The 26,348-nt window shown below is 36.7% G+C and overlaps 1 protein-coding gene across 3 annotated transcripts in view; it reads right to left on the reverse strand.

The window, feature by feature from the left end:
- Positions 1–3,836: 3,836 nt before the first annotated feature.
- The window catches only part of prkcab (protein kinase C, alpha, b), a 201,938-nt gene continuing 179,426 nt past the window's right edge, over positions 3,837–26,348 (reverse strand). For 2 of the 3 annotated variants that reach the window (XM_048190641.1, XM_048190634.1), the window contains 4 exons: positions 20,095–20,175; positions 15,146–15,253; positions 14,263–14,403; positions 3,837–8,049 (listed from right to left, as the gene is read on the reverse strand). In XM_048190641.1, coding sequence (XP_048046598.1) covers positions 7,882–8,049; positions 14,263–14,403; positions 15,146–15,253; positions 20,095–20,175 — 498 coding nt within the window. In that variant the 3' untranslated portion in view covers positions 3,837–7,881. Of the gene's footprint in view, positions 8,050–14,262; positions 14,404–15,145; positions 15,294–20,094; positions 20,176–26,348 lie in introns of those variants that run through there. The other variant, XR_007184891.1, reaches the window with a different exon arrangement.

The following is a 26,348-nucleotide window of genomic DNA, read 5'->3' on the forward strand; positions in this document are numbered from 1 at the left end:
CAAATTTAAATAAACAAGAAACATCATTTTAACCAAACTTTAATTGGCAGTTGGTAGAAGGAGGCTGACATGAATGTTCAAATGCCAAAAGTGTGCCAAAGACCCATCAACAAATCAGAGAAGTATATTAAGCACTTTGAGCACTTTTGTGGTGAGTTGTTGCCATTTAGTGGATGTAGAAAATCATTATGGTAAAAATAAATAAGTATCTATATCTATGAAATTAAAGGTGCAATATGTAAGACTTTTGCAGTAAAATATCCAAAAACCACTAGGTCAGTGTTATATATTTTGTTCACTTGAGTACTTACAACATCCCAAATGTTGTAACTATTAGTAAATCGTGAGAAAATTGCAATTTTAACCAAGGCAATTGTGTCATACCCGCGTTACCCTCGGTTTCCGGTTTTATTTTGAAGAAACCATGGAAACACCAAAGACGCTTTAATATATTACATTTTTTTAAAGGAACAGTTTTTATATATTTATAGACAGAAAACTAATTATTGTTATATAGCTCAACATGTTTAGTCTTATTGTTTAAATCTAATTTTCTTGATTTTTTGCGAGTACCATGCTTTACCATGAGAAAAACACTATTTTGTCAAGTAGCTAACATAGCATAATCAGATGCAGCTTTATTTCTAATAACAGTAATACAGCATTTTCTCTATCATACAATACGTTTTAAAATTAATTGCTTGTCATTTATCAACACAAGCCATCCAGCATTTAACATGATATTCTAAAATCGATTTATCTTACTGCAGTGTGCAACAAGTGTCTCCCAGCAGCTGCAGAGCGAACGCACAGAGTAACGTTATAACATTTTCAACACTCTCAAATGTATCTAATATGATAAACAGATCTGTGTTACATCATACTCATGACCGGAATAGCGGAAGCGGCGCCGGCAACTGTGGCATAATAAAAGTCCTGCTGCTCATGAGGCGTGTGTTGCGCAATCGCTCCAGTGGCCTCGTTCAGCTCCCACAACACTCGGTCCTGCTCTGCTTCATACTACAGTAACGTTAATAATCGCATCCATGAACATGATTTCTTCCCGAAGTCCTATCCCAATTCTTTTCCACCGGCCGTTGATGTGAAGACCACATGTCCCAAGATTCCGCGCTCAAACGAGGCGTCATCAAGCTACGCCTTTGTTTTGAATAGGCCTCTAGCGACCTCTAGTGGACATAAATATTAGCTACATATTGCACCTTTAATGCAAACTCTACATAGTCACAAGGAAAACAAAAATGGAGCCTCCCAAAAAGAGTGGACAGAGTTTTTCCATGGAACTCAGAAGGTACCCTTTTAAATTACAAAATCATTTGTGTTATGGACAAGAATCCCAAATATGGTCCAAGCAGCAAAAAAGCATCACCATATGTGGTCAGATACCCTGGAAAAAGTGTAGCTGTGTTCTTCCAGAGAAATCTAAGAATGTACTGAGTTGCAAAGGTACTTCTGGGAAGAGGTTCCATTTTGACCACATCATTTATCACAGTAAATTTTAAATTGTTCAGAACTTCAGTCATGAGACTGGAGATGAAATGTAATTTCTCTGACTGTACCCTTGCTTCATGATCTCTGCTCCAGGTTTGTAGACTGATTGTTTTATTGCATAGTGTCTGTTCCTGAGGTACTGTGGCAAGAAGATGTTGTTTCTTTCTGAGAATTATCCAATTTGAACTTAATAATTATAACATGCGGTGCATTTATATACAAAATCTTAATAGTTTTTTGTGCTCCTGAGATTCACATTGTAGAGCCTTTGACTGTTCAGAGTGATATGCTTGCTGTGATTGTTCTGCTTGTTGTACATGCTGTATTTATTGTGCTTGCTCTGCATGCGGTGCCTTTGGGGCTTGGCCCGCATTGCTGCTTGCAGCTATATTTGTTTTAAAGGGGTGGTTGATTATGATTTAACTTTTTTAACTTTAGTTAGTGTGTAATGTTGCTGTAAGAGCATAAAACGTCAGCAAAGTTACAATGCTCAAAGTTCAATGCAAAAGGAGATATTTTCTTTTAAAGAATTCTCTGTTTAAGGACTACAACAAATGGCTGGTAGGGACTACAACAAGCTTCTTCCCAGGTTAGTGACATCACTAATCCTAAAATTTACATAAACCCTGCCCCCGAGAATACGCAATAAAGAGGGTGAGGCCATGTTGGGCTGCTTTAGAGAAGAGGAAGAGTTGTTGTAGTAGAGTTTTGTTAACATGCCGTCATTTTACTCCGGACGGCTTCACAAACGAGGATCAATTCAACGCTGGATTTGCACAAAAGATTAACATGACGGCACATGCTAGTCGATGAGTTGAATCAACTTCACAGCAACTACATAAATTTATCCTCCAACCATTCAGAAACATCTTCTTGAGGAACTTCTTCCTGAGTCTCTCCATCAGTGTTCGACTCCAGTTTGAACAATGTAAGGCTGAACACCGTTACTGACAATCTTCATTTTGGCTGCATGAGATTCTTCAGCTTTGTTGTTGTTGAGCAGCCGAAGCACAAGCTGTAAAAGCTCTGCCCTCTTCTGGAAAGCGTCCGGGAGCAGCAGCTCATTTGCATTTAAAGGGACACACATAAAAACAGCGTGTTTTTGCTCACACCCAGGGGCAAATTTGATAAGCTATAATAAATGATTCTGACATTCTGGGGACACCTGAGACTTATATTACATCTTGTAAAAGGGGCATTATAGATCCTCTTTAAATGTATTCATTCACCTCATCCTATCATTTGGGAGTAGAACTGCATTTCATTTTTTTTTTCCATATATTTATTCTTTAAAAGCACTTAAGTAATCGTTAATGGAACCCTTAAGGAACCAGAATAATTAGGAGGCATCAGAATCTTTACATACTTTTCCCATGATCCCTGCTTGAGTCAGTACTGTGGGAAGTGTGTGGATGAATGAAGGCTAAATGTGGTTTAGCTTAATAAACCATAGCCTGCTGAAAAACGATGAACTTATGAACCACATTTACTATATTTGTTGATGAGTGCTGGCACAGATTGAAGAATGTGCTCAATATGTCTTAAAGTGCTCCTATTATGCTATTTTAAAGGCTCCTAATCTTGTTTTGAAGGTCTCCTGCAACAGATTTACATGCATCCAAGGTCAAAAAAACACTTTAATGTTTCATTTGCAGCATCACAGTGTCAGACAGTGTCAAAAACAGTTATAAAACGGATTCAGTCTCTCTAAACCCCTCCTTCTCTGATTGGTCAGATGGCCCAGTTTGTTGTGATTGGTCTACCACTTACAGCATGTTGGAAACCATACAGCCATTACCATATCTGAATTTCAGCTCCGTATGTTCCTCAGCACTTGATACACAGTGAAACGAATAGTAACGACAGTGTCGGTTTTACCGTATCAATCTCATCCTTTGGAAGTTCATGCAGGAAGTGGATTTACAGTGCCGAAAACAATGTATTCTCGACATGTCGACAACATGAACCAGTCTCCTCCAGTCTCAGCTACAACTACAGTGTTTGAAGGTCAAAGTAGACATTGTTCACGGGCAGCCAATGAAAAATATAGAATGAGATTATGCAAAATATGTTACAAACCTACGTAGGTTCATGTAGAAGACTGGAATTACTGTCGACTTGTTTCAGGCAGTTCAGAATTGCTTCTTTCTGTTAGGTGACAATAACTTTATTTATCTTCACTTTGATCTTTAAAACTTTGCAGACCTTTTACATTCACAAACAGCTGTATTACATAATGCATGAAAGGTAATATCAGAAAAAGCACAATAGGGGCACTTTAAACCCCATTACCTTCGGGATGTTGAAGAAACAGAACATGGACATTATCCATTTTGTCATACATTTATTTATACACATTATCCTTCACAAAGAACAGAGGGACAAAGAAAAACAAAGAAGAATGAAAGGTCTTTTTCAAACTAAAACACTGTCCTGGAATTCATAATTTAATAATAATAATATTTATAATTCCTGATAGAATCTATATTAAGAAACGGCTGGGTGGAATGTTCATATAAGATACTTAATATGTCAAGTGAATGCTGGAATGCCACCTCACATGCAGAAACCACAACCAAAACACGTGAACTTTACATTCTCAAATACTCTCAATGTGAGACACTTGTGTTAACCTGCATCCTGCAAGACAACCGCTTTAATACTTTCTGCATCGCTTCATAAGAGGACCGGCTCTATTTCCACTCGTACCGACATGAATCCATTTACTTCATGGGATGAAGAAATAAACACATGGAATATCTACTTAATCCTGTTTTTTTTCTTCTTCCATACACAGGGGCTTGCACATCAAACATAAGGTCTAATAAAATTCAAAAATATCAGAGAGGAATCAGTGGAGAAATTCAACAGTGTTACACCGAGGGCTTGGCACAAGACTAGAGCCCAAACCGAGCCATCTAATGTGTAAATACAGCATTTCTGAGGTACTGATTACAAGGAGAATCCATTAAATGATGTCTGGAGTGTGCTAAAATTGAATGTCCATACTTTCCCTGTTGTCGTATAGGTAAGTCAGACAGAATTTGCTCAGCAGTGGTTGGAAGTCTAGTTCTTCATCCGCTGACTGAAACTAAACAGAAACTAAAAAGCAACAACACAATGGAAGATAGTTAAGGTGGGACAGGAATCGTACTCGGTGTGACAATCATTCCATGCTAAAGGACTCCGGATTCCTGGAATCATGCAACACGTTTTGCATGCGCTGATTTGCCGACACCCCACATGCACACAGCAGCTGCAGTACAAACACACACACTGTATGTAGGAGCACTGAGTACATCCACATAGCCCAGTCAGTCTACATACAGCTCCTTCACTTATACTATCAGCATAGAAAACATAGCAGAATTACATATAACAAAGGTTACATATATCTCAGTATTAGCCAAACTAGTCTTTTTTGGATCATCTAAACATAGAAACCATCTAAGTTAGTAAAAGCACATTCAGTTCTTAGTATAAAATCTGCAGGATAATGTATGCCTTCTCTGTATTTACAAAAATCTTGGTATATAGTGTATCTTTAGTGTAACAGTAAACATAGCGCTCTACGTAAAAGTACTCACAGAGCAAAAATGCATGATGATCATAAACTAAGACCTAAAAAGATAGAAAATATTGGATATACAGTATACTGGAAAGCTCTCTTTGATAACAACTTCAGAACATGTAGTTTAACACAACGAGTATTCATCACCAAAGGACATAAACACTACCAGAAAAAGGGTTATATTAGAGGTTATACATAACTGACCTCCCATCCCCCTCAAACATGTCACAAAATCGTGTTGGGCATTATGGGGTCACAGATTATAATGATTTAAATGGAAAGAAATACTGTATTTAAAGACCATTAGGAATTTTTGCATCGTGGCATAAATGTTAGGACAGTTATGCACATTTTCTCCTCAAATCAACATTAACATTAATTTTAAACCTTTTTCTGTAGTTATTCTCAGTGATGATTTTCATCAGATTCTCATTATTGTCATGAAGTATTACAGTGAAAAGCAGCACAAACAACAAAAATTACCATGATTTGAACCTAACAATGTACAGTAAACTTTACAGTAAAAATCTTTATTTTGCATTTTGCCACATTACAGTAAGGAGAATTTGCATTTAGGGGAAATAAGCTTAAAGGGGCTACATGTAGAATTCAGAAACTCTTGTTATTAGTGACACCGGTGGCCGTTAAGTGAACTACATCCAGCAACTTACTCGCACTTGTGCACACGTAACATACAAGAGACTGACCTTGATTCAAGGCCCCGATATACTCATGGCAAAGTTCTTTTTGTTCTTTGCTAAGAAGTAAAAAGAAGTTAGAAATACCTTTGCAGTGATATACTGTTAAGAAAAATCCAGACGCCATCCACGCTGCTGAGAGCGACGTTTAGATGAATATGTAAATATGTGCTGCACGCTTTCCTCTCAATAACAAAATAAACACACAACAATGTCAGCATGAGAAGGCAGCAGTTCAGAAAGCATCTGATCATAGCGATGATGTGTATATGTTTGCACCAGCTCTGCAGTTCACCGACATCATGTCGACAGATGAGGTCATTAAAATTACTCTAATGATAGTTTGATTAAAGTATATCCGAGACTATAAGACTATATAGATCTGGCTATAGTTTGAATTAATCCCTTTTCTTTGCAGGATTGCTCTTTCGGCTTTATCCTGAACATTGTATAAGCATTCATTTCATGTGTCAGTGAAAGGAAGTGAGGCTCTTGAGAGTGTAAACATCATATCCTTTGGATTTTCCCGAGTACTTCACATAAAAATCAGTGATTAGTACATGAAAATTCTTACATATAGCCCCTTTAACAGTGAGTGCTGAAAATGTCACAATGCAAAAAAATCTTAATGGTTCTAAAAACTGGCAAAGAATTTCTTGGGTGAAATATGTCCTGAATTTGGTTTTGACAGGTTTTGGAGACCCAGCGCCCTACAATAAGCATTTATTTGGTCTTGTTACATGTTCTTTATGTTGTAGCAGTGCTAGGTTTCTTTAACATAATATGCAAGATTTAAACCAAATACCATTTACATTTCTAACATTACACATGACTCGATATGTTGCATTGGTTACCCATTATCAGGCCCAGGAAGAATCTGCAGACTTGTTTGCTGTGACTGTGAGGGAAAAACTGCGGTATGGGCTTACAGTAAACATCGTTAAATGTGCTAAATGAAGCATTTAATAAAAATGAACATGCAAGTGGTGAGGGACGTGCAGGACAGATGTTCCAATTCTCTGTGAATCTGCAGAGTCCTGCGTATTACCAATGAGGAATCGCTCATTTAGAGCGAGAGAAAAAGTTCTGTATATGTTGACTATGCAGGAACCAGACGAGCAGGCAGTGACGGGATTGGAAGTTGTCATGCTAAAACTCGAGGAGAGATAAGGGTTCAAGTTTCAGCCCAAGATAAGGGACACCACCATCTAGTAGGAAATCAATATGCATATATAGAGCTGGATATAAAAACCTTTTGATGCAGTTATATTTTGGCACTCCTATAACAAGATTTAGATTTACAAATATATAATTCAAGAACATTAGAAATGGCAGTAGAGGACATTAAGGAATAGGACACAAAAACCTGTTTCATGTCAGCATGCTTCACACACAATAATCTGAGGACTGGAAAAGGGGATCGTTCACCATCTCCACCATCAAAAATATCTGTAGGTTTTGTAAAATATACCAGGCCTGCACATGACTTCTAGCTGCATACAAGTATTAGATAAACTGTCATTACTACAGTATGAGGACAAACATTATCGTTCTGTTTAAAAGCCTAGACAAGCATTATCGTTCTGTCTACTGCCTACACAAGCAGCATCCTAGCTGAGATGGAACCTCATAAAATAACAATTTGTTGGGAACAAGTCTGCACTCTTAAAAATAAAAGTTCCATAGAACTTTTTTAAGTGAGGCCACAGAAGATTTTTGGGTTCTTATAAGAACTTTTTTCTTTTAAAAATCTAAAGAGCCTTTTATGTAATGGAAATGGTTCCATGGATGTTAAAGATTCTTCATAGAACCATCAATGCCAATAGAGGACAATTACTTTTAAGAGTGTCTGGTGCCTATAAATGCTCACCAGGCTTTGGAACAGATCGTACATCATCTCCATTAGATATTGCCCTCAAAGTCTGAATGTGGACACATGCTTTTATGATACATCTCCATTCAGCCATCAAAACCGCTTCTCCAGCCCCCCCTCAGTTCAGATATGTTCAGATAAAGGGTATTCAACTGTCTACAAAGATTTGGTGAGTTCATAAATAACATGGATGTGGTTGTTAGTTTGAGCCTCTTCTTCATCGGGCCGTCTCATACCACGCTGTGAAGCGACGATGGGTGAATGAACTCTGGGTTTATGAAAGAGAATCCAGCAAATTCGCTCTGGTCGATGTTGGCGATGACCAGTTGGTCTGGAGGGGTCAGCATGGGCTGTGTGCGGGTGAAGAATTTGTCGAAGTTCTCTGCTGCTTTGCCGCACTGTGAAAGGAAGGGGAGAAGAATGATGTGGGATATTTTTAGATTCAGTTGAAAAGCTGCAGTGTTCTGAGAGAAAACTCATTCACTTAGGACTTCACAGACGTCATGTACACTCATATGTCCAGTAAATTGAGGATATTATAAAAGTGATTGAAGGGGAATATTCAGGGCTGTGTTAAAGATTGAAATGGCTGCAGTCCAGCACTAGTGCCTGTGGCGTACCAATGCGGTCCTTTGAGGGGGCTCTTTTAACCCCAGGGTCTGCAAACACACATGGGTGGCCACAGGTTGAGATTAATCAGGTTATACCTATAAAAAAACTTCAACACCCATACAGTGAGTGAAGATCAACGCACAGGGTGGGTTGTTTTGATGCAAAAACATGAAAAGACTCTTAAAATAGTCCAGGCTTTTATCATGTGAACTCCTCTATTAAGCCAAGCTGACTAAGGCCGTTTTCTGATCTGTAAATTGTTTGGTTTAATCCGAAACAGGGACTTAAATTGTTACAGTGTTGCATTTTTTTCTTAGTTTGATTTGCTTTCACTAGGAAACATTTCAAAATGTACCAAAATGCGTCCTATTATTGGTCAGAGTGCACCAGAATCACCACAACCCAACCTCTCCAGAGGAGGATCAGGGATTGTTCTATGAGCATTTTGGTACCTTTTATTTACCAAGAGTAAATAGAAAAACTAGTTTTGTTTCATTACAAATGTTGTTATTAAAGCAGTAAGCCCCAAGAAGCAGTGGTTTACAGTTAATTTATAACAGCTGAGGGGCATTGTTAGCTGTTATAAATTCACTGTAAACCATGGCTTCACGGGGCTTATTGCTTTTATAAAACGGTTACCACACAATACAAATATTAAAGCTAAAAAATATGTATCAATGCAACTATCATGAAGTAAAATCATTAAAAGGCTTCCTTCCACTGGAAAAAAATAGTCCCTGACCATGAACAGCAACAGAAGTTACATGTATTATGCCATTAGATGGCAGCAAAGATTGTCTTTATGAGCAAGTCTCACGGAACAAGACGCAAATGACAAATTCTTTGACTGGCGCTGTCAGTCATGGGAAAACCCCTTAACTGTTAAAAGGACAAGATCGCAGCGGACATTCAAACTGATTTTTTATTATGAACATAAGACTGACCTGTAGGAAAATGCTAAATTTGAATGCAGGTAATTCACTCGATATCTCTCTCACAACACTCTTCTACATAATGCAGTAAGCTTCAATGAACACAATCAATAGAGAACAAACATATGTTTACATTGCTAAGAGTTGTTGCTAAAACATACACAGCAACTTACACATTCAATGGCACAGTGATACTAATGTAATGCGGCCAGCTGTATGTTTTGGGGAATTTTACAATGGCTTCGAACGCGGATCAACCAATCAGAAATAAGGGCCGGAACTATACTTTTAATAAAATGACATTTACACCAATAGAAAAGCACACTTTTAAAGCACAAAAAATAGACACACAAGACAGCAACACTGTTTTATTACTTTGGAGTTTGCAGCACTACTGTTGACAGTCCCTTCTGCCAAGGTACAAGTTCTGAGAACCTTACTACTTCTCACCACTGTTTCCTGATGGTTTAGAGGACATTTACTCTGAGACGCCTAATGTTTAATCAAAGAATACTACAACGGCGAGCGTGTCAAGTATTAATGCCTCATCTGTCTGGGGAAGTGTGCGCGCAGTCAGGCCAAGCCAAGCGAAAGTATGAACAAGGCTTCAGGAAGAGCTCATTATCTCCTGATTTCTCTTACTACACCTAAAATGAACAAAGTAAAAAAGACCCTGTATACTTTTATAATACACATTCCTGATCTTATTATGCATGTGTCATCAGTGCACATTATAAAAAAAAAATGTTGGTCCACCTGCTCTGAAATGACTTTCCCTTTTCAGCTGACATCACTGAAATCTCCATCCACATTTCATATAGAGCCAATTTTGCACCATTTAATAAATACTGATAGATAAGATCAAGTCTCACTGCACTGTAAACTAAAACGGGACACATTTACTTTGAGGACAGACTGATCTTGTGTCAATGTCCTCATTGGCTGGTCAAGGCTATAAACAGTACATTGAGCTGTAACAGTGTGAGCTCTCAACCCCCCCATTACTTCATTAGGCAGTTCATCAAAGCCTCCCTCTGCCAATGTTCAGCATCCTGTCAGGCACTGAACAAGTGAAGGAAAGAAAATTTTTCATTCATCTCAATGATCTGATAGATCACCAGACCTGAGAATGGGTACATTTACAGAATGATTTAAGAATCCGAGCCACCACCAACAAAAAAAAAAAAAAAAAAAGAATTTTGCTGAATTACTTAAAGGATTAGTTCACTTTCAAATGAAAATTTCCTGATAATTTACTCAACCCCATGTCATCCAAGATGTCCATGTCTTTCTTTCTTCAGTCAAAAAGAAATTAAGGTTTTTGATGAAAACATTCCAGGATTTTTCTCCATATAGAGGACTTCAATGGATCCCAAACAGTTGAAGGTCAAAATGAACCAGTGCATTTCAGTGCAGCTTCAAAGCATTCTACACGATCCCAGACGAGAAATAAGTGTCTTATCTAGAGAAACCATCACTCATTTTCTAAAAAAAAATTTTTTTTAGACGTTTTAACCATAAATGCTCATCTTGAACTAGCTCTCCTCTTTTTCTCTATTTGAATTCCAACAGTGTAGACACTGCAAAGTGTATTACTGCCCTTAACGGGTCAAAGTTTGAACTAAATTGTCATATTCAATTTGCTAGCGCAAGTATATAACAATTAGTTCAAACTTCGACCTGTGGAGGGCAGTAACACACTCAGCAGTGTCTACACTGCTGGAATTCTAATAGAGAAGAAGAAGAAGAGAGCTAGTTCAAGACGAGCATTACTGGTTAAAACGTATATAATTTTTTAGTTTTTTTTAGAAAATGAGTGATGGTTTCTCTAGATAAGACCCTTATTCCTCGTCTGGTATCGTTTAAAGCCCTTTGAAGCTGCACTGAACTGAAGTCCATTATAAAGAGAATAATCCTGGAATGTTTTCATCAAAAACCTTAATTTCTTTTCGACTGAAGAAAGAAGGACATGGACATCTTGGATGACATGGGGGTGAGTAAATTATCAGGAAATTTTAATTTGAAAGTGAACTAATCCTTTAAGGACCACAGTTAGCATTTAACATGCTAATGTGTACTATTGCTCACTAACAGGCTGATAGCTATCTAGCCAGCTAGCACTATCTTCAGTTAGTAATGAAACCCTGAAAATGAAACTCTGTCACAAAGTGCTAGGAAATCCAATTTTTTTCCGCAAGCTGGTTCTTTCTGATGGTTTGTTTCAATGAACTGGTTAAAAAATACCATTGACTGGAGAGAGAACTGCTATCAGTGTACTGGTGACTCGAGAACTGTTGTGTATGGAGTCAAATTAATGCCTTAAAGTTTTGCACAAAAATAAAGTTTTGCAAAACACAAAAAAGAATTGAGCAATAAAAAAATGTTTTGCAAACAAAAATAAAGAATTGCAAAGGAAAAATAAAGTATTGAGCGGAAAAAAAATAAGTTTTGCAAACAAAAATAATAAATTGCAAAATAAAATAAAGTAGTGCAAAAATAAAAATATAATCAATTACAAAAATCAATGACAGCTGTAATCCTATTTTATCTTTGCCACATATTTTTCATGCTCAAACCTACTAAATCATTTGCAACGCTCATTTTATTCTGCGTTCCAGTCAAGCGTGCGCTCACGATACCGGTTTTCTTTTGCGCTGCACTTTTCTGTGCGGTTCTCTTTATGGCACTGGTTTGACGTGGGGGTGGAGTCAAGAAACGGGGGCACACCCCCGCGAAATGCATTGGAGGGGAACGTAATCGGCGACAGGTGAAATAATTCTTTGACATGGTTAAAAATAATGAATGGTTTGTTTTTGTTGGTTTGTTTAGCATATGTTGTCGCCGATTACGACCCCCTCCAATGCATTTCTTATAGTAATATGACCCGTTGCTCTCTGTCTCACTGCCTGTATCCACTTTTGTGTCCTTAAACATTCGTTTTTGGGGGTCGACAGCTTATAAAAACTTATTTCTGGGTTTTTTAGCTTGTTAGCTGTACACCTTGACACACAGCACCTTTTAGGCATTGTTCTGTTTTTTGTAATGAGTCAGAAAAGACAAGAAGGCAGCCTGTAGACAGTTGGATTGTTTAATAAATGCGCTCTGTCTCTATGCTTGATCTGTTCTGTTGCGATCTGCGTCTCCTGCCGATGACGTGTTTCGCGGGGCGTGCCCCCGTTTCTTGACTCCACCCCCACGTCAAACCAGTGCCATAAAGAGATCCGCACAGAAAAGTGCAGCGCAAAAGAAAACCGGTATCGTGAGTGCACACTTGACTGAAACGCAGAATAAAATGAGCGTTGCAAATGATTTAGTAGGTTTGAGCATGAAAAATATGTGGCAAAGATAAAATAGGATTACAGCTGTCATTGATTTTTGTAATTGATTATATTTATATTTTTGCACTACGTTATTTTATTTTGCAATTTATTATTTTTGTTTGCAAAACTTACTTTTTTCTGCTCAATACTTTATTTTTCCTTTGCAATTCTTTATTTTTGTTTGCAAAACATTTTTTTATTGCTCAATTCTTTTTTTTGTTTTGCAAAACTTTATTTTTGTGCAAAACTTTAAGGCATTAATTTGACTCCATAGTTGTGACCATTTAAGGGTTAGTTCACCCAAATATGAAAATAATGTCATTTATTACTCACCCTCATGTTGTTCTTCACCTGTAAGACCTTCGTTCATCTTCGGAACACAAATTAAGATATTTTTGATGAAATACGATGGCTCAGTGAGGCCTCTATTGAGAGCAAAGCCACTGTCTCCTCTCAAGATCCAGAAAGGTACTAAAGACATATTTAAAACAGTTCACGTGACTACAGTGGTTCAACCTTAATATTATAAAGTGACGAGAATACTTTTTATGTGCCAAAAAAAACAAAATAATGACTTTTCAACAATATCTTTTGATGGCCAATTTCAAAACACTGCTTTTGTTTCGAATCAGCGGTTCAGTTTGCGTATCAAACTGCCAAACTGCTGAAATCACGTGACTTTGGCGCTCTGAACCACTGATTCGAAACAAAAGATTTGTAAAGCTTCATGAAGCAGTGTTTTGAAATCGCCCATCACTAGATATTGTTGAATAAAGTCGTTATTTTGGCATATTTTGGCACACAAAAAGTATTCTTGTCGCTTCATAATATTAAGGTTGAACCACTGTAGTCACATGAACTGTTTTAAATATGTAAAACAGTAGCTTTTTAGTAGCTTTCTGGATCTTGAGAGGAGACGGTGAATGCTCTCAATAAAGGCCTCACCGAGCCATTGGATTTCATCAAAAATATCTTAATTTGGTTCCGAAGATGAACAAAGGTCTTACAGGTGTGGAACGACATGAGGCTGAATAATTAATGACAGAATTTTCATTTTTGGGTGAACTAACCCATTAACCGACTCTTGACAGGAGAGAGAACTGCTATCAGTACTGCTGTTGAGAACTACTTCCATCGGATCACTGTTATAATATTTCCAATATGTTTTATCTGTTATACGTTATGCTTTTCAGCAAAAGACATTAGAAACTTGGCAGACAGTTCACAGCATGTCGGACATGTCCGAAAGACTGTTCTCAGTTCAGTGTACTGTTAGACTAACTGTCAAAAACTTGCATCATATGATCATATACTCTTAGATGTTGAATTATTTAGAGTCGGAGTGACTGTCAGGCACAATTTTGCGATGCTGTTTGAGAATGTTCGATGGAACTATGGTTTCAGGAAACTCCAAATCATTGAACTATGTTGGTAACAACAGAAACTTCGAGCATAGTTGGTTGACGATGCTTTTGGGAAATGCACTACTGACTGATAAAACCAGAGGGCATGACACTAGGAAGTAAGCTAGCCATTGGTGGATTCACCAGCTGTAGCCATCTTATGGAGAGGATCATGTAAGGCTAAGACTATGACACATCATACTATTATCAAAGAACAGGAGTTGTGCAAGTAACCGAACCATATCCAGTGGAGTCTACTTTGACCTGAGAAAGTGAGTTGTCATCCAACACCAAAAGTGTTGGCAAAGGCGACAGACATGCACACACATCATATTCACACTCACCACTTTGGGTTTGAAAGGAGGCTGGATCTCTCTGTTGGCCAGCCGTTCCCAGTCAATTCTGCGGAAGAAAGCTTGCTCCTTTATATCCCTCTCACCCTCCGGACCGCAACCAAGACGCTTAGATGGATGCTTCGTCATCAGCTGTGTGTGTGTGTGTGTGTGTGTGTGTGTGTGTGGAGACGAGAAGACAGAAATTATTAAACCTGAGACCATCTACCTCAGACTCAATAATGAAAGAAAAATAGGAAGGCTAAATTTAAAGTATAAAACATTTATATTATATAATTTATTTGTCATTATATAGAAACCTGAAGCAGGTCCCTCTGGGCTCAGGTTGGGTAGCAGACCTCTATAAAATATACTAGTACAATACAAACGTTTTCCATTTTGGCTAATGTTCCTAACTATCTAACATTAGAGCTTTATTATCACTTTTTTATAAGTACACCGTGACCAAATGATTGAATATAAATACATATCATATAAAGTTTAACGATATATGAAACTATTCTACATTAACTAATGATACACATAATCATGATGTTAAGGGCCATTATCATAAAGTTTCATCACTGCCTTTACTGACTTTTATATCACCACCATGAATCATATTAATTTTTACTGGCCTCATAGGGGAACATAATCAAACAGAATGGTGGAAAGACAAATAAAATGAAATATTATTATCTTCCACTCAGCTATTATAGCAGGTGATATTTCCATGACTTGAGCTGACAGCAATAATAAAGTACGCAAGTTATTAATCCAAGCTGAATATGTAATTTCATCATAGCCTCTGCATTGTTCTTTTCTCATTCAGTGAGCAACGGCATACAAAAATGTGGATGAATAAAGGAGCTGGCGCTGAAGTTTCAGGACTCACCCCTTTACAGATGGACACGGCCTCTTTCGACAGGGATTTAGGGTAGGACACATTGTGCTCCATTATGGACTGAAACAGCTCGTCCTCGTCCTCGCCATCAAATGGAGGCTGTTAGAAAATGCAGCGTGATTACATTTCCATGTATGTTCTAGGATAAAAACATATCAATCAAATAATAAACAAGTGCAAACAGGGTCTTGAAAGTTTTCAAGTTTTATTCTAAATTTTGGTAAACAGTTATCTTGAGAAATCAAAATAAATGCATCAACCTGCTTAAATTCAATTTCAAAATCTTTTTCTTAGTCTTAACTAACATTGCTGTCTTTGAAGGGGAGCTATTATACCCCTTTTTTCAAGATGTAATATAAGTCTCAGGAGTCCCCAGAATGTTTCAGTGAAGTTTCAGCTCAAAATACCCCACAGATCATTTATGTCATGTTGTAAATAGCAATTTTGAGTGCATGCAAAAACATGCCGCTTTTGTGCATGTATCTTTAAATGCAAATGAGCTGCTGCTTCCCGACCCCTTTCCAGAAGGGGGCAGAGCCTGTACAGCTCCTGCCTCGAATACTCGAGTACTCTGCCAAAAACGAACACATCTGTTTGGTTATGATTTTCATATCTATCACGGTCACGCTCACATTGCAGTTCTTCGTCATCATGAAAGTTAATTATTTGCATGCGTTTAAACAGTTTAAACTTCTGATATATGGTTTTCTAAGCGAACACATCCGAAGCACGCGTACAGAAAGCTGGCTGTCTGACGGCGCATCCCGTGAGTGTTACACTAAGTTCTCTTTCACATCTTATTGTGTTTAAACTGTCAAATACACACAAGGTTATGTAAAAAACACACACAGTCGGTTATGTCTGTGAACGTAAACAACAGGGATAGAAATCGCATGTGTATATTAGATCTGTGGTGCATTTCCTTCAAAAACAAAACTAATCCACTTCAGTGTCTTCAGCGGCTCAGATGTTGGGAGTTAAAGGTGCAATATGTAAGATTTTTGCAGTAAGTAGCCAAAAAACACTAGGCCAGTGTTATATATTTTGTTCACTTGAGTACTTACAATATCCCAACTATTTTCCAACTATTTGTAAATCGTGAGAAAATTGCAATTTTAACCAAGGCACTGGGATGTGTGAGGAGTCGCCTGACAATTGCGTCATACCCGCGTTACCCTCAGTTTCCGGTTTTATTTTGTAGAAACCATGGAAACACCAAAGACGCTTTAATATATTACACATTTTAATAGACAAGGGAACATCTGTTTGATATATTTATAGACAGAAAATGAATCATTGTTATATAACTCAACACGTTTAGTCTTATTGTTTAAATCTAATTTTCTTGATTTTTTGCGAGTACCATGCTTTACCATGTCTTTTTGTGAAGTAGCTAACATAGCATAATCAGATGCAGCTTTATTTTTAGTAACAGTAATACATCATTTTCTCCATCATACAATACGTTTTAAAATGAATTGCATGCCATTCCCTATTCTTTTGCACCATCCATTGAGGTGAAGACCACATGTCCCAAGATTCTGCGCTCAAACTTGGCGTCATCAAGCTACGCCTTTGTTTTGAATAGGCCTCTAGCGGACAGAAATCCTACACATTGCACCTTTAATGAAGACAGTTATGTTCACCCTGACATCCAACAACAAAACACCTCAATCGCTTACAAGACATTCGTTGCTACTGCTGCTCCGCCGTCGAGACAATGGCGAACAGTATACAACTCGCTCAGGGTGGAAACTATGCTAATACGACAGAGTCCGTCAGCAGTCATGGGCGGTACCTGTACAAAGTGACATCATATTGCCCAGAAAATGAAAACAGCTTGTTGTTTGAGACTGTATGGTCATTTTAAAAAAAGGAGTAGGTGTAGGTTTTTAATTATAGGGTGGTACACTCTGCCAACACCACGTAAAAGTGAATTTTGGATAATAGGTCCCCTTTAAACATGGCAACAGTCTAATATTGTCAACAGACCCAATTGTTTTTTTTGTTTTTTTTTTATGAGATTGATTCTGTGATACAGCTTGAGCTCAAAGTCTCTTTGTCTCCCATTTTTTACAGCTGAATATTAGTCCGTCTCAAGTCTCCGTAAGTCTCCATCTCCGGAAGTGTTGACAGCTGCAACCTCCTCATGCTGATGGGTCATTAGCAGACACCCACAGAACTCAATACAATAGTTTCTGAAGAGGGCCAATGCACATTTATGTCATGATTCCTGAGTCCTTTTACAGTCTTTTTTTTTTTTTTGTATCCTCATAGCAGTGGGATGATATTACATAAGCAGGATGGGGGTGTCTAAGACAAAACCGTCTAAAGTAAAACACACCAACTGTAAAACAAGATTCTTCTGTTGGGTAATTAGACCCGGGAGTCAGTGAGAGGAAGCTGAGATGTAAACGACGTAACCTTGGTAACCATTCTGGCAGAAAGTATAGATGACACAGGAAGTGCGTTTCACACTGAGGCCTGGGAAGCAGTCTGTATAAATGAATCTCACTGAAATGAACAGAGAATATTCCAGAAGAGATGAATAAAGCTGTTTATTCATCATGTCCGATGCAGAGTGAAGTGCATGCATGCAAATGTATGAAACCAATGCTGCCATTACAAACATGTTTTTGTTGTTTTTCTATAGTACCAACGCTACGTTCTGTGAAATACAGCATGATCTTATGAGAATTTGTATGTATTTTACGTAAAGTGGGTTCTACCTCACACACATTTACTTATGTTTGCATAGACACTGAAACGTACAATATTGATCTATGACAGCGTCTTAAACCAAAATTATTTACGTATGAGCAACTTTATTCTTACACATTTTTTTGCATATGTGTATATATTTTTTTATAATGTTAGGGTTTGGTTTAGAGGTAGGAGTGAGATTAGCAGCTTAAAAATATCTATTTAATGAAACTAAAATTGCCATTGTATATTTGGCCATTACCTTTTATTCTTTTTATACTCGGGTAGGTATAAATTTAAATATACAAATTTATTTATTTTAAGATGCTTTTAAAACAGTGTACCTTCTATTTTTTATTATGCACCATTTTGCCTCAGACTTTCTGGAACAAGCAGTGGCAGGAGAAAACAGGCAGAGACGAGGATCTAAGTGCAGGGTTTTTAATAAGGTAACAAAATAAACAAATAACCAAAAACACAAGAAACAAAGAAACAGAAGCACGAGAAGAACTGGAACCATTACAAACAATAACTGACAAACACAAGGGCTATACACACACAAGGGGTAACAAGCTTAAGGTAAAAAGTTAACAAGACACAATCAAGGGAGAAACTACAAACTGACTACAAAAAGGCACATGGGATGGAAAACATGAAGTATGACAAAAGTCCATAGACAAACAAAGAGAACATACACTCAGAGTACACAGCTGTAAATGTACTTTTTGTTTTTACAGAGATATTTGAAAATAACTAACAGCATGTCACAAATACTGCCCACTAAATTTAACCCTTAACTGCATGAATGTTTCCGCCAATCATTAATACATATTTGGGTCTTTAGCAACCCGGATCTATATCTTAACACGGATGGATCTCTAACTGCCGTAATAGTGTAAAACTCTCTTGATATTTAAATAACAACTATAAAATAATTAAATAAAGCATACTTTGTTACCTATTGGAACTTGTAAAGGTTCAATTTGAGCAGATGCTTTTTACCATCATCACTGTCATTATCAGAGGTCATTTTCCCAGTGCATTTAGCATCTGCCTCATATTCGCCATCTCAAACATATTCTTAAAACATCAAAATCATATTCTCAAAACATTCTCACTGTCTTCAAAATCAACATTTTGATCGCCGATGTAACCCCTCCTGTTTGAACTGCCCGCCCTAAGCAGGACTTGAACCCGGGTCTGCTGGCATGGGAGTCGGGCGCTCTAACAAGGAGGCTAAAGACTGCAGTCTCTAGCCTCAGTCACTAGAACGCCTCTTGAGTTCAGAGAAGTGAGGTTTACACGCACAGCTGTTACACTCATCCCCCTAAACCCCACTCCCATCCGGGTCATGGCACCAATGTAACCCCTCCTGTTCAAACTGCCCACTCTAAGTGGGAATTGAACCTGGGTCTGCTGATGTGAGGTTTACACACACAGCTCTTACGAGCCTACATCTGTTACACTGACAGCTTCTTCACCAGATCCACCATCAAGTGACAATGACACTAATATTTGACTGCATTCAGTACTTGCTCTGCAGTAAATCTCTGAGCCATTTCAAGTTTTGCTGATGATACTTGTGTATTCTTTTGTTTTATACTTTTGGGTAAATATGAGTGAAACATCACATCATCATTGTTTATCAGACATCGCCACCTTGAGGAATAAAGGTGAATTGCACTTATAGGGTCATCAGAGATTCAATTACTGTTGCGCAGAAAAAAATATACTTAGAGACCCAATACACTTTTTACTAAAAAATTATTCAAAAACAGACATTATTTTATAATTTTATATTGTTTCTAGTTGTATAATTTATAATAAATTAATTGAGGAATACTAAGAAGGTTGATGTCTAACTTTAAAAAAATAATGAAGAGGAAGGTAGTGAAAGACATCCCGGGTCGATAAAGACCCGAGTAATGCATTTAAGGGTTAATATGTATTGAACACAGAAGCTAAAAAACAAAGTTGCAAAATTCAGCAGGACATAAATGTACCATGAAAATATAATTCTTGTTCCATTAGAAGCACTTTGTGCAAACTAAACTTTCTCTGTTGCTCAGAGACAGCATGTTGTGCTGCATGTTATTTTCTGTGGCGTTGGCTGATCACAGCAGGACTGCAATCATAGGTATTCAAAGCAGCTCTGAAAAACCTCACTGTCTGACTCATTTTAGTACTACAGAGAATACTAAATGATTTGCAAAAACTTTCTGTGCACGTCCACCTACCTGCCCAGCCAGCATCTCGTAGAGGAGCACGCCGTACGCCCACCAGTCCACTGATTTCCCGTACGGCTGATAGGCGATTATCTATGGAGGAAGAGGAAATGAACATGTGCATCATTTTTCTGTCCAGTCATTCATTCAACTCTCATGGGCTCTTAGGAAACTCTATTCAATTTGTCAAGAGCACAATGCACATTTTATTACTGCTCAAGGGGCTCGCTCTGCTATTTTTATTTTTTTTTGCCATTTGCTGAATGTAATAATTGCCTTTTCCCCCTCACCAGTCCATTTACACCCACATATTCAGCACATACACACTAATGAGTGTGTATAATCATAGGGGAAGTTAATGAGGGCTTTGTTAAGCATAGAGACTGTTTCATGTCACACTATTCCTCTTCATGTGTGCTTTAGAAATTACTGCGTAGTTGTGTCACTTTCCACAAATAGAGAACAAATTGGTGCCCTATTACTTTTTTTAAAGCAATAACATCACTCAGGCCATATTCTTAGAGAGAACTACATAAAATTAGTATAGCATGAAAAGCAGCTAGTTTATCTGTAGACACCCCTTTAGCCCTCATATAGGCTAAACTGAATTAAAAAAAAAAAAAAAAGTTTGAATTTTTTTTTTTTTTTTTTTTAAATTGACACACAAAGCAAAAATATCTGGACATTTTCTACAGCATGATGAGAAGATAAGAAAATATTCTCATTATATTTTCTAATATAATGCATTGTATATGCCAAGCACAATTATTCTTCCCTGTTACTAAAATTATTATGAGAAAAAATGTCTAAGAATATATTATAATTTTTCTTTAACTTAATGGAATTATAGGTTTAACAAAACTACAAATATTTGGTCCATATTAAATATAATGTGCATATAAAACACTTCATTTTTTTGTTTTATTTACTGCTAAGAACAAAATAAAAAGATCATACCATATTTAGTCTGACCCCCTGAGGTAGATAAACAAGATTTTACAAAGAGTTTTACAAAGAGTTTTGGAAGGCAAAAAACCGCTGCTACACGGTTGCTCATACAGGCTTTAGTTCAAAAATAAAACATCATAAAATAATCATCATCTGGTTGTTTTGGTGAGGAACAGGAAGCTCTTGAGTGTCTAATACACTTCATTCACGGTAAGGTCATACACTCATAGACATAGTGCACACTGTCTACCAGCATCCACATCAAAAGCCTGACCTTAAAAGGCCTCATACACAACACACACAGATAAACAGATGAATACATAATACAGTCATACTAATAAAACTGACGTCTTGAGAAATGTTTCACGTTGCTACATGAGCTCAAGATTTGTTTCCTATAAGGCCATTGAATTTCATTCAGGCTCTGTATAATAATACTTAATAGTAAAAAATGGCCTTGCACAGTGTTTCTCCAAGGGCATCTATCTAAATAAATCTGGTCTGCATGAAAACAAAGTCAATATATCACTCTGACCCTCTGGCGCGTGTTGGTCAAAAAATACTTTTTTTATTATTATTATTTCAATGAAATGATTGTACTATATTTTACATTTTTAAGGGATTTTATTTTGCTAAATTATATTTATGGAGTAGTTATAATCCATGTATTCACTTTTTGAGCATGGATCTGAAAATGAAATTTCCATTTTTTCTTAAACTGTCATAAATCTTGAATGCTTTGAAGCAGAGACTTTAGTTTAGTCTCTTTTAATGACACTTGGCATATTATTGCTGAAGTGAAAAGTTTAATGATCTTGAAATAAGTTATAAAATTTTACATTTATTCTTATGAAATATGCACAATTTTACTCTAAAATTGTGCAAAAATCAAAGCCATAAATCTAAATAAGCTGTGTTACAAATTTGAGGTTGATATCTCAAAAAATGAGCTTTCGGTAAGAATTTGTTTGGGCAAAGTACCAAACGTTTCCAATAGATGAAATTTGTTTCAATGCGGTCAACAATACAAGTGTGACTACTTTTTCAGGAACATTTAACCTTTTCGAATAATGTCCAGGATTTTTTTTTTTTATGTGTGTGTTCACACAGCAAGTGCCAAAACCTTTATCAAGGTTCGTACCATTCTGATGAAGTAAAAAAAAAAAAAAAAAAAAAAAAAAAAAAAAATGTTTCAGCCAAAAATGACCAAACAGCACTGGAGGGGTTAAAGGATTAGTTCACTTTCAAATGAAAATTTCCTGATAATTTACTCACCCCCATGTCATCCAAGATGTTCATGCCTTTCTTTCTTCAGTCGAAAAGAAATTAAGGTTTTTGATGAAAACATTCCAGGATTATTCTTCTTATATAGAGGACTTCAGTGGCCTCTAAATGGTTGAAGGTCAAAATTACAGTTTCAGTGCAGCTTCAAAACGTTCTACACGATCCCAGACAAGGAATAAGGGTCTTATCTAGAGAAACCATCGCTCATTTTCTAAAAAAAAGTTTTAACAATAAATGCTCATCTTGAACTAGCTCTCTGGTTAAAGTTTGAACTAATTGTTATATACTTGCACTGGCATATTGTATATGACAATTCAGTTCAAACTTTGACCTGTGGAGGGCAGTAATACACTTAGCAGTGTCTACACTGCTGGAATTCAAATAGAGAAGAAGAAGAGAGCTAGTTCAAGATGAGCATTTATGGTTAAAACATATAAAAATTTTTAGAAAATGAACGATGGTTTCTCTAGATAAGACCCTTATTTCTCATCTGGGATAGCTGTAAACTGTAATGTTGACCTTCAACCGTTTAGGTTCCATTGAAGTCCACTATATGGAGAAAATTAATTTCTTAATTTCTTTTCGACTGAAGAAAGAAAGACATGAACATCTTGGATGACATGGGGGTGAGTAAATTATCAGGAAATTTTCATTTGAAAGTGAACTTATCCTTTAAATAAGAAGAATAGGTGGATTTAGGATTGTAACTAGAGTAAACAAGACCCATTTCCATTATGTGTTCAGGTATTTTTCCGTTTGGTTTCCTCATTTTTGTGCACATCTGTCCTGTCCAATTTATGGAGACGTCTATTTAGTTTAAAAATAGTAGTTGTTTTATTATTTGTTATGCAACACCACTATGACAAATTGTCACATGTTCCAACATACTGAGCTGTGGTTGTCATGTAATCGACTTTAGATCAGTGTCATGTCATTTTCCCCTCTTTTTCCACACCATCTCTCCACCATCCACTGTCAATAAAATAGCAGGAAGCATGCAGCTGAGCGGAGCTGTTGATTAAGTCTTCTCTAGCTCCTGTTTCCATTGATCTATTCATGGGGTTACAATTGTTTTTGGAACAGGAAGGTCAATATATCTGATTGTTTCTTCATTACCATTTTTCTACAGACAGGATGTCTGATAAAGACAAAATTTGAAAGCAAACACAACACAATGAGTGCAAAGAATAGAAACTATCATAGGTTTTGTACTCCTTGAAGTACATAGAACATAGAAGTGACATAGAAGAACCATTTTTGGTTCAACAAAAAACTTTTCAGTCAACAGTACTTAATAGAGCCACTTTTTTTTGCAATGTAAAGAACCTTTTGTGAAATGGAAAGGTTCCATGGATGATAAAGGTTCTTCATGGAACATAAGCTAATAAAGAACCTTTATTTTTAATAGTGTGTATGGTACCATAACACTTTTTTTTAAAGGAAAAAGCAACAGCCACTTTTGAAGTCTGAAGAACCAAACATCTGCTGCTCAGACCAATCATCTGTATGTACAAAAATAAAAACGTCATTGTGTTTCCAAAAATACAATCCCATCTGCAGTAACATAAAGGCTGCCATGTGATTGGCTGCGGACAGATGAAGAGGTGGGCTGCTTCAGGATGAATAAACGAGTCTGTCAGGACACAGACGTGCTTTAGTTTCTAATGGAGATGCTGAGATGGTCCAGTCACACTGACCTTCTTTACATTCACAATACGCTGTAGGCCGTGACGACACGCTGGTGGGAGGGCAGCATTTTCAGCAGTGTGTGTGTTCCCTCTGCAAACCTGCATTATTCTACATCTATATGACTGTGCTCAATCTATAGCGCTTTTCCTCTAAGCATCAATGTGTGAGTTAAAGGGAATAGTTCACTAGGACTGATGGCTCAATTTGACCGAAAAGCATCATGTAAACACCTCAATCAGTCAGACTGAGCTCGATAGCGAATACGGTTGAAAGCTCAATACAAATGAAATTTCAGTCTGATTAAAAAGGGTTGGTGTAGAACCTAAATAATCAGTTTAATGAGAAAACTTTACCCATTTCAAGCCCTTGAATATGACTCAGTCAGATTCAAAAATACCTAATGCACATGTGCAGTGCCATGATGTGTGTGTATTGAATGTTTTTCTTCAGTTTAGATTATTATCAGGGTCACTGATCAGACGGAAATCAATAAGTGAGGAATTAGATGAAGCTGGGAGCTTTCATGACACATGAGCTGAAGGCATCAGGATGACACATGAAAGAACGCAAAGAACCGTAAGAAATCTGCAGTATATGCAGTATAAAGAGATGAAAGTTTGCTCAAATCCTTCACACACATAAAAAACATCCAATATCATCCATTTTAAAAGCTATCATTGAGCTATAAGGAACCTTCCAGAAATACATCATGTTTATGTTTGCTTTCTCTCTTCCCACCTACAATATGCTTTTCACACTGTGCATCTCCTTTGTGTCATAACGCTGGAAGAGAGCATGATGTTCCTGCTACCCACACTGCTCTCTGAACCACACACCCACACACACCCACACACACACACACACACACACACACACACACACACACACACACTCACAAACACACGTCAAGATGTCACAAGATGTCAAGCTGCCACAGAGGAAATGTCACAGAGCTAATCTACAGGTCAATATCACTGGGACTTTGCAAAAGAGAGCAAATTAAAATGTGGCTATTAGTGAATGGTGTGGCCATGAAAATCCCCCACATTTACATTTAGCAATGAAAACTGTCCAAAAACACTTAGCAACAAAAGATGCAAGATTTACCTAAATAATCAAAGGATTTGTTTCAGTTATTACATTAGTTTAAATATGAAAAAAAAAAAAAAATGTTAAAAATGTCTTTAATTGATGAATTACTATTTATTATAAATTAATTATATTAATATAGACTAAATAGTTACTAAATAAAATTAAACAAATTAAAATGGTGAAGTCTGGGCTTCTCAGACTGGGCTTAACATGAATGAATGGTGTGAATTTTGAGACAGAACTACCCATTTGGCACAACTTAAATAATTATATTAATAATAACTAGTGAAATTAGTTTCATGAAGTATTTTATTGTTATTAAAGCTGATTTTTTTTCTCTAAAAATGATCCAAAATTAATTTTTGAGCAAGTACATAACCAGCCAGTGTTCAAAACTATTTCCTTATACCTTAGCCCGATTCACAAAGGTAAGATAAAGATGATAATTGCGCAAATAACTGCAATTGCAGGTTTCAAACAGAGATGGCGACAAAGAGGCAAAACTTACGGACTGCAGCTTTGAATAAATTAAATCTGCATTATATTCCACATGCTTATATAAACATTTAATTAATTTAAATATTTATTTAACCAAGCATTTTGGTTTTAAAACCTTGCATGATATATTATTTAAATACTGCTTCTTTTTAAAAAGCTTTTTTAGGTAAAAAAATTGGGCATTATTTTTAATGACAATGGGCTGTTTTTGCAATCACCTCTCAATAATTATGCCAATAATAGGCGTGTGTTTTAAAATGAGTTGTGATATGATTTGTGTCTGGGTTTATGACGATTCCCCTAATGTAAAAAGGATCATTGGAAAAACAAGCCTCTAACTTACATTTCTCCAAAAACCAACCTTTACATACAATTCACTGCATTCTTCACTTTTATTCTTTTTCAAACAAATTATCATTACTGGGGCAGATTATTGATTAATAAAAACATAGTCAATACTATATCATAACCTCAAAACACTTTTACCATAATGTATGATTTTTGTGAAACACTAGCCGAAAACTGTTTTTTCATCTCAAGTTTGCTTTTGTTAACACCATCGATTACTGTTAGGGTCAGGTTTAGTGTATGTGGTACATTATGTTAGAATGTGAGAGAACATTAACCTTTTAGCACCACTCATTAATTTCTGAACCGCTGCATTACGTACAACAACCAACAAAATAAAATTTGACCAGATTCATGTTCATTTGTTTCAGATAAAACTGAATGTATTTTTAGAGCCAATCACAATC

Source organism: Megalobrama amblycephala, linkage group LG1 (genome assembly GCF_018812025.1).
Source record: "Megalobrama amblycephala isolate DHTTF-2021 linkage group LG1, ASM1881202v1, whole genome shotgun sequence".
Taxonomy (NCBI): Eukaryota; Metazoa; Chordata; class Actinopteri; order Cypriniformes; family Xenocyprididae; genus Megalobrama; species Megalobrama amblycephala.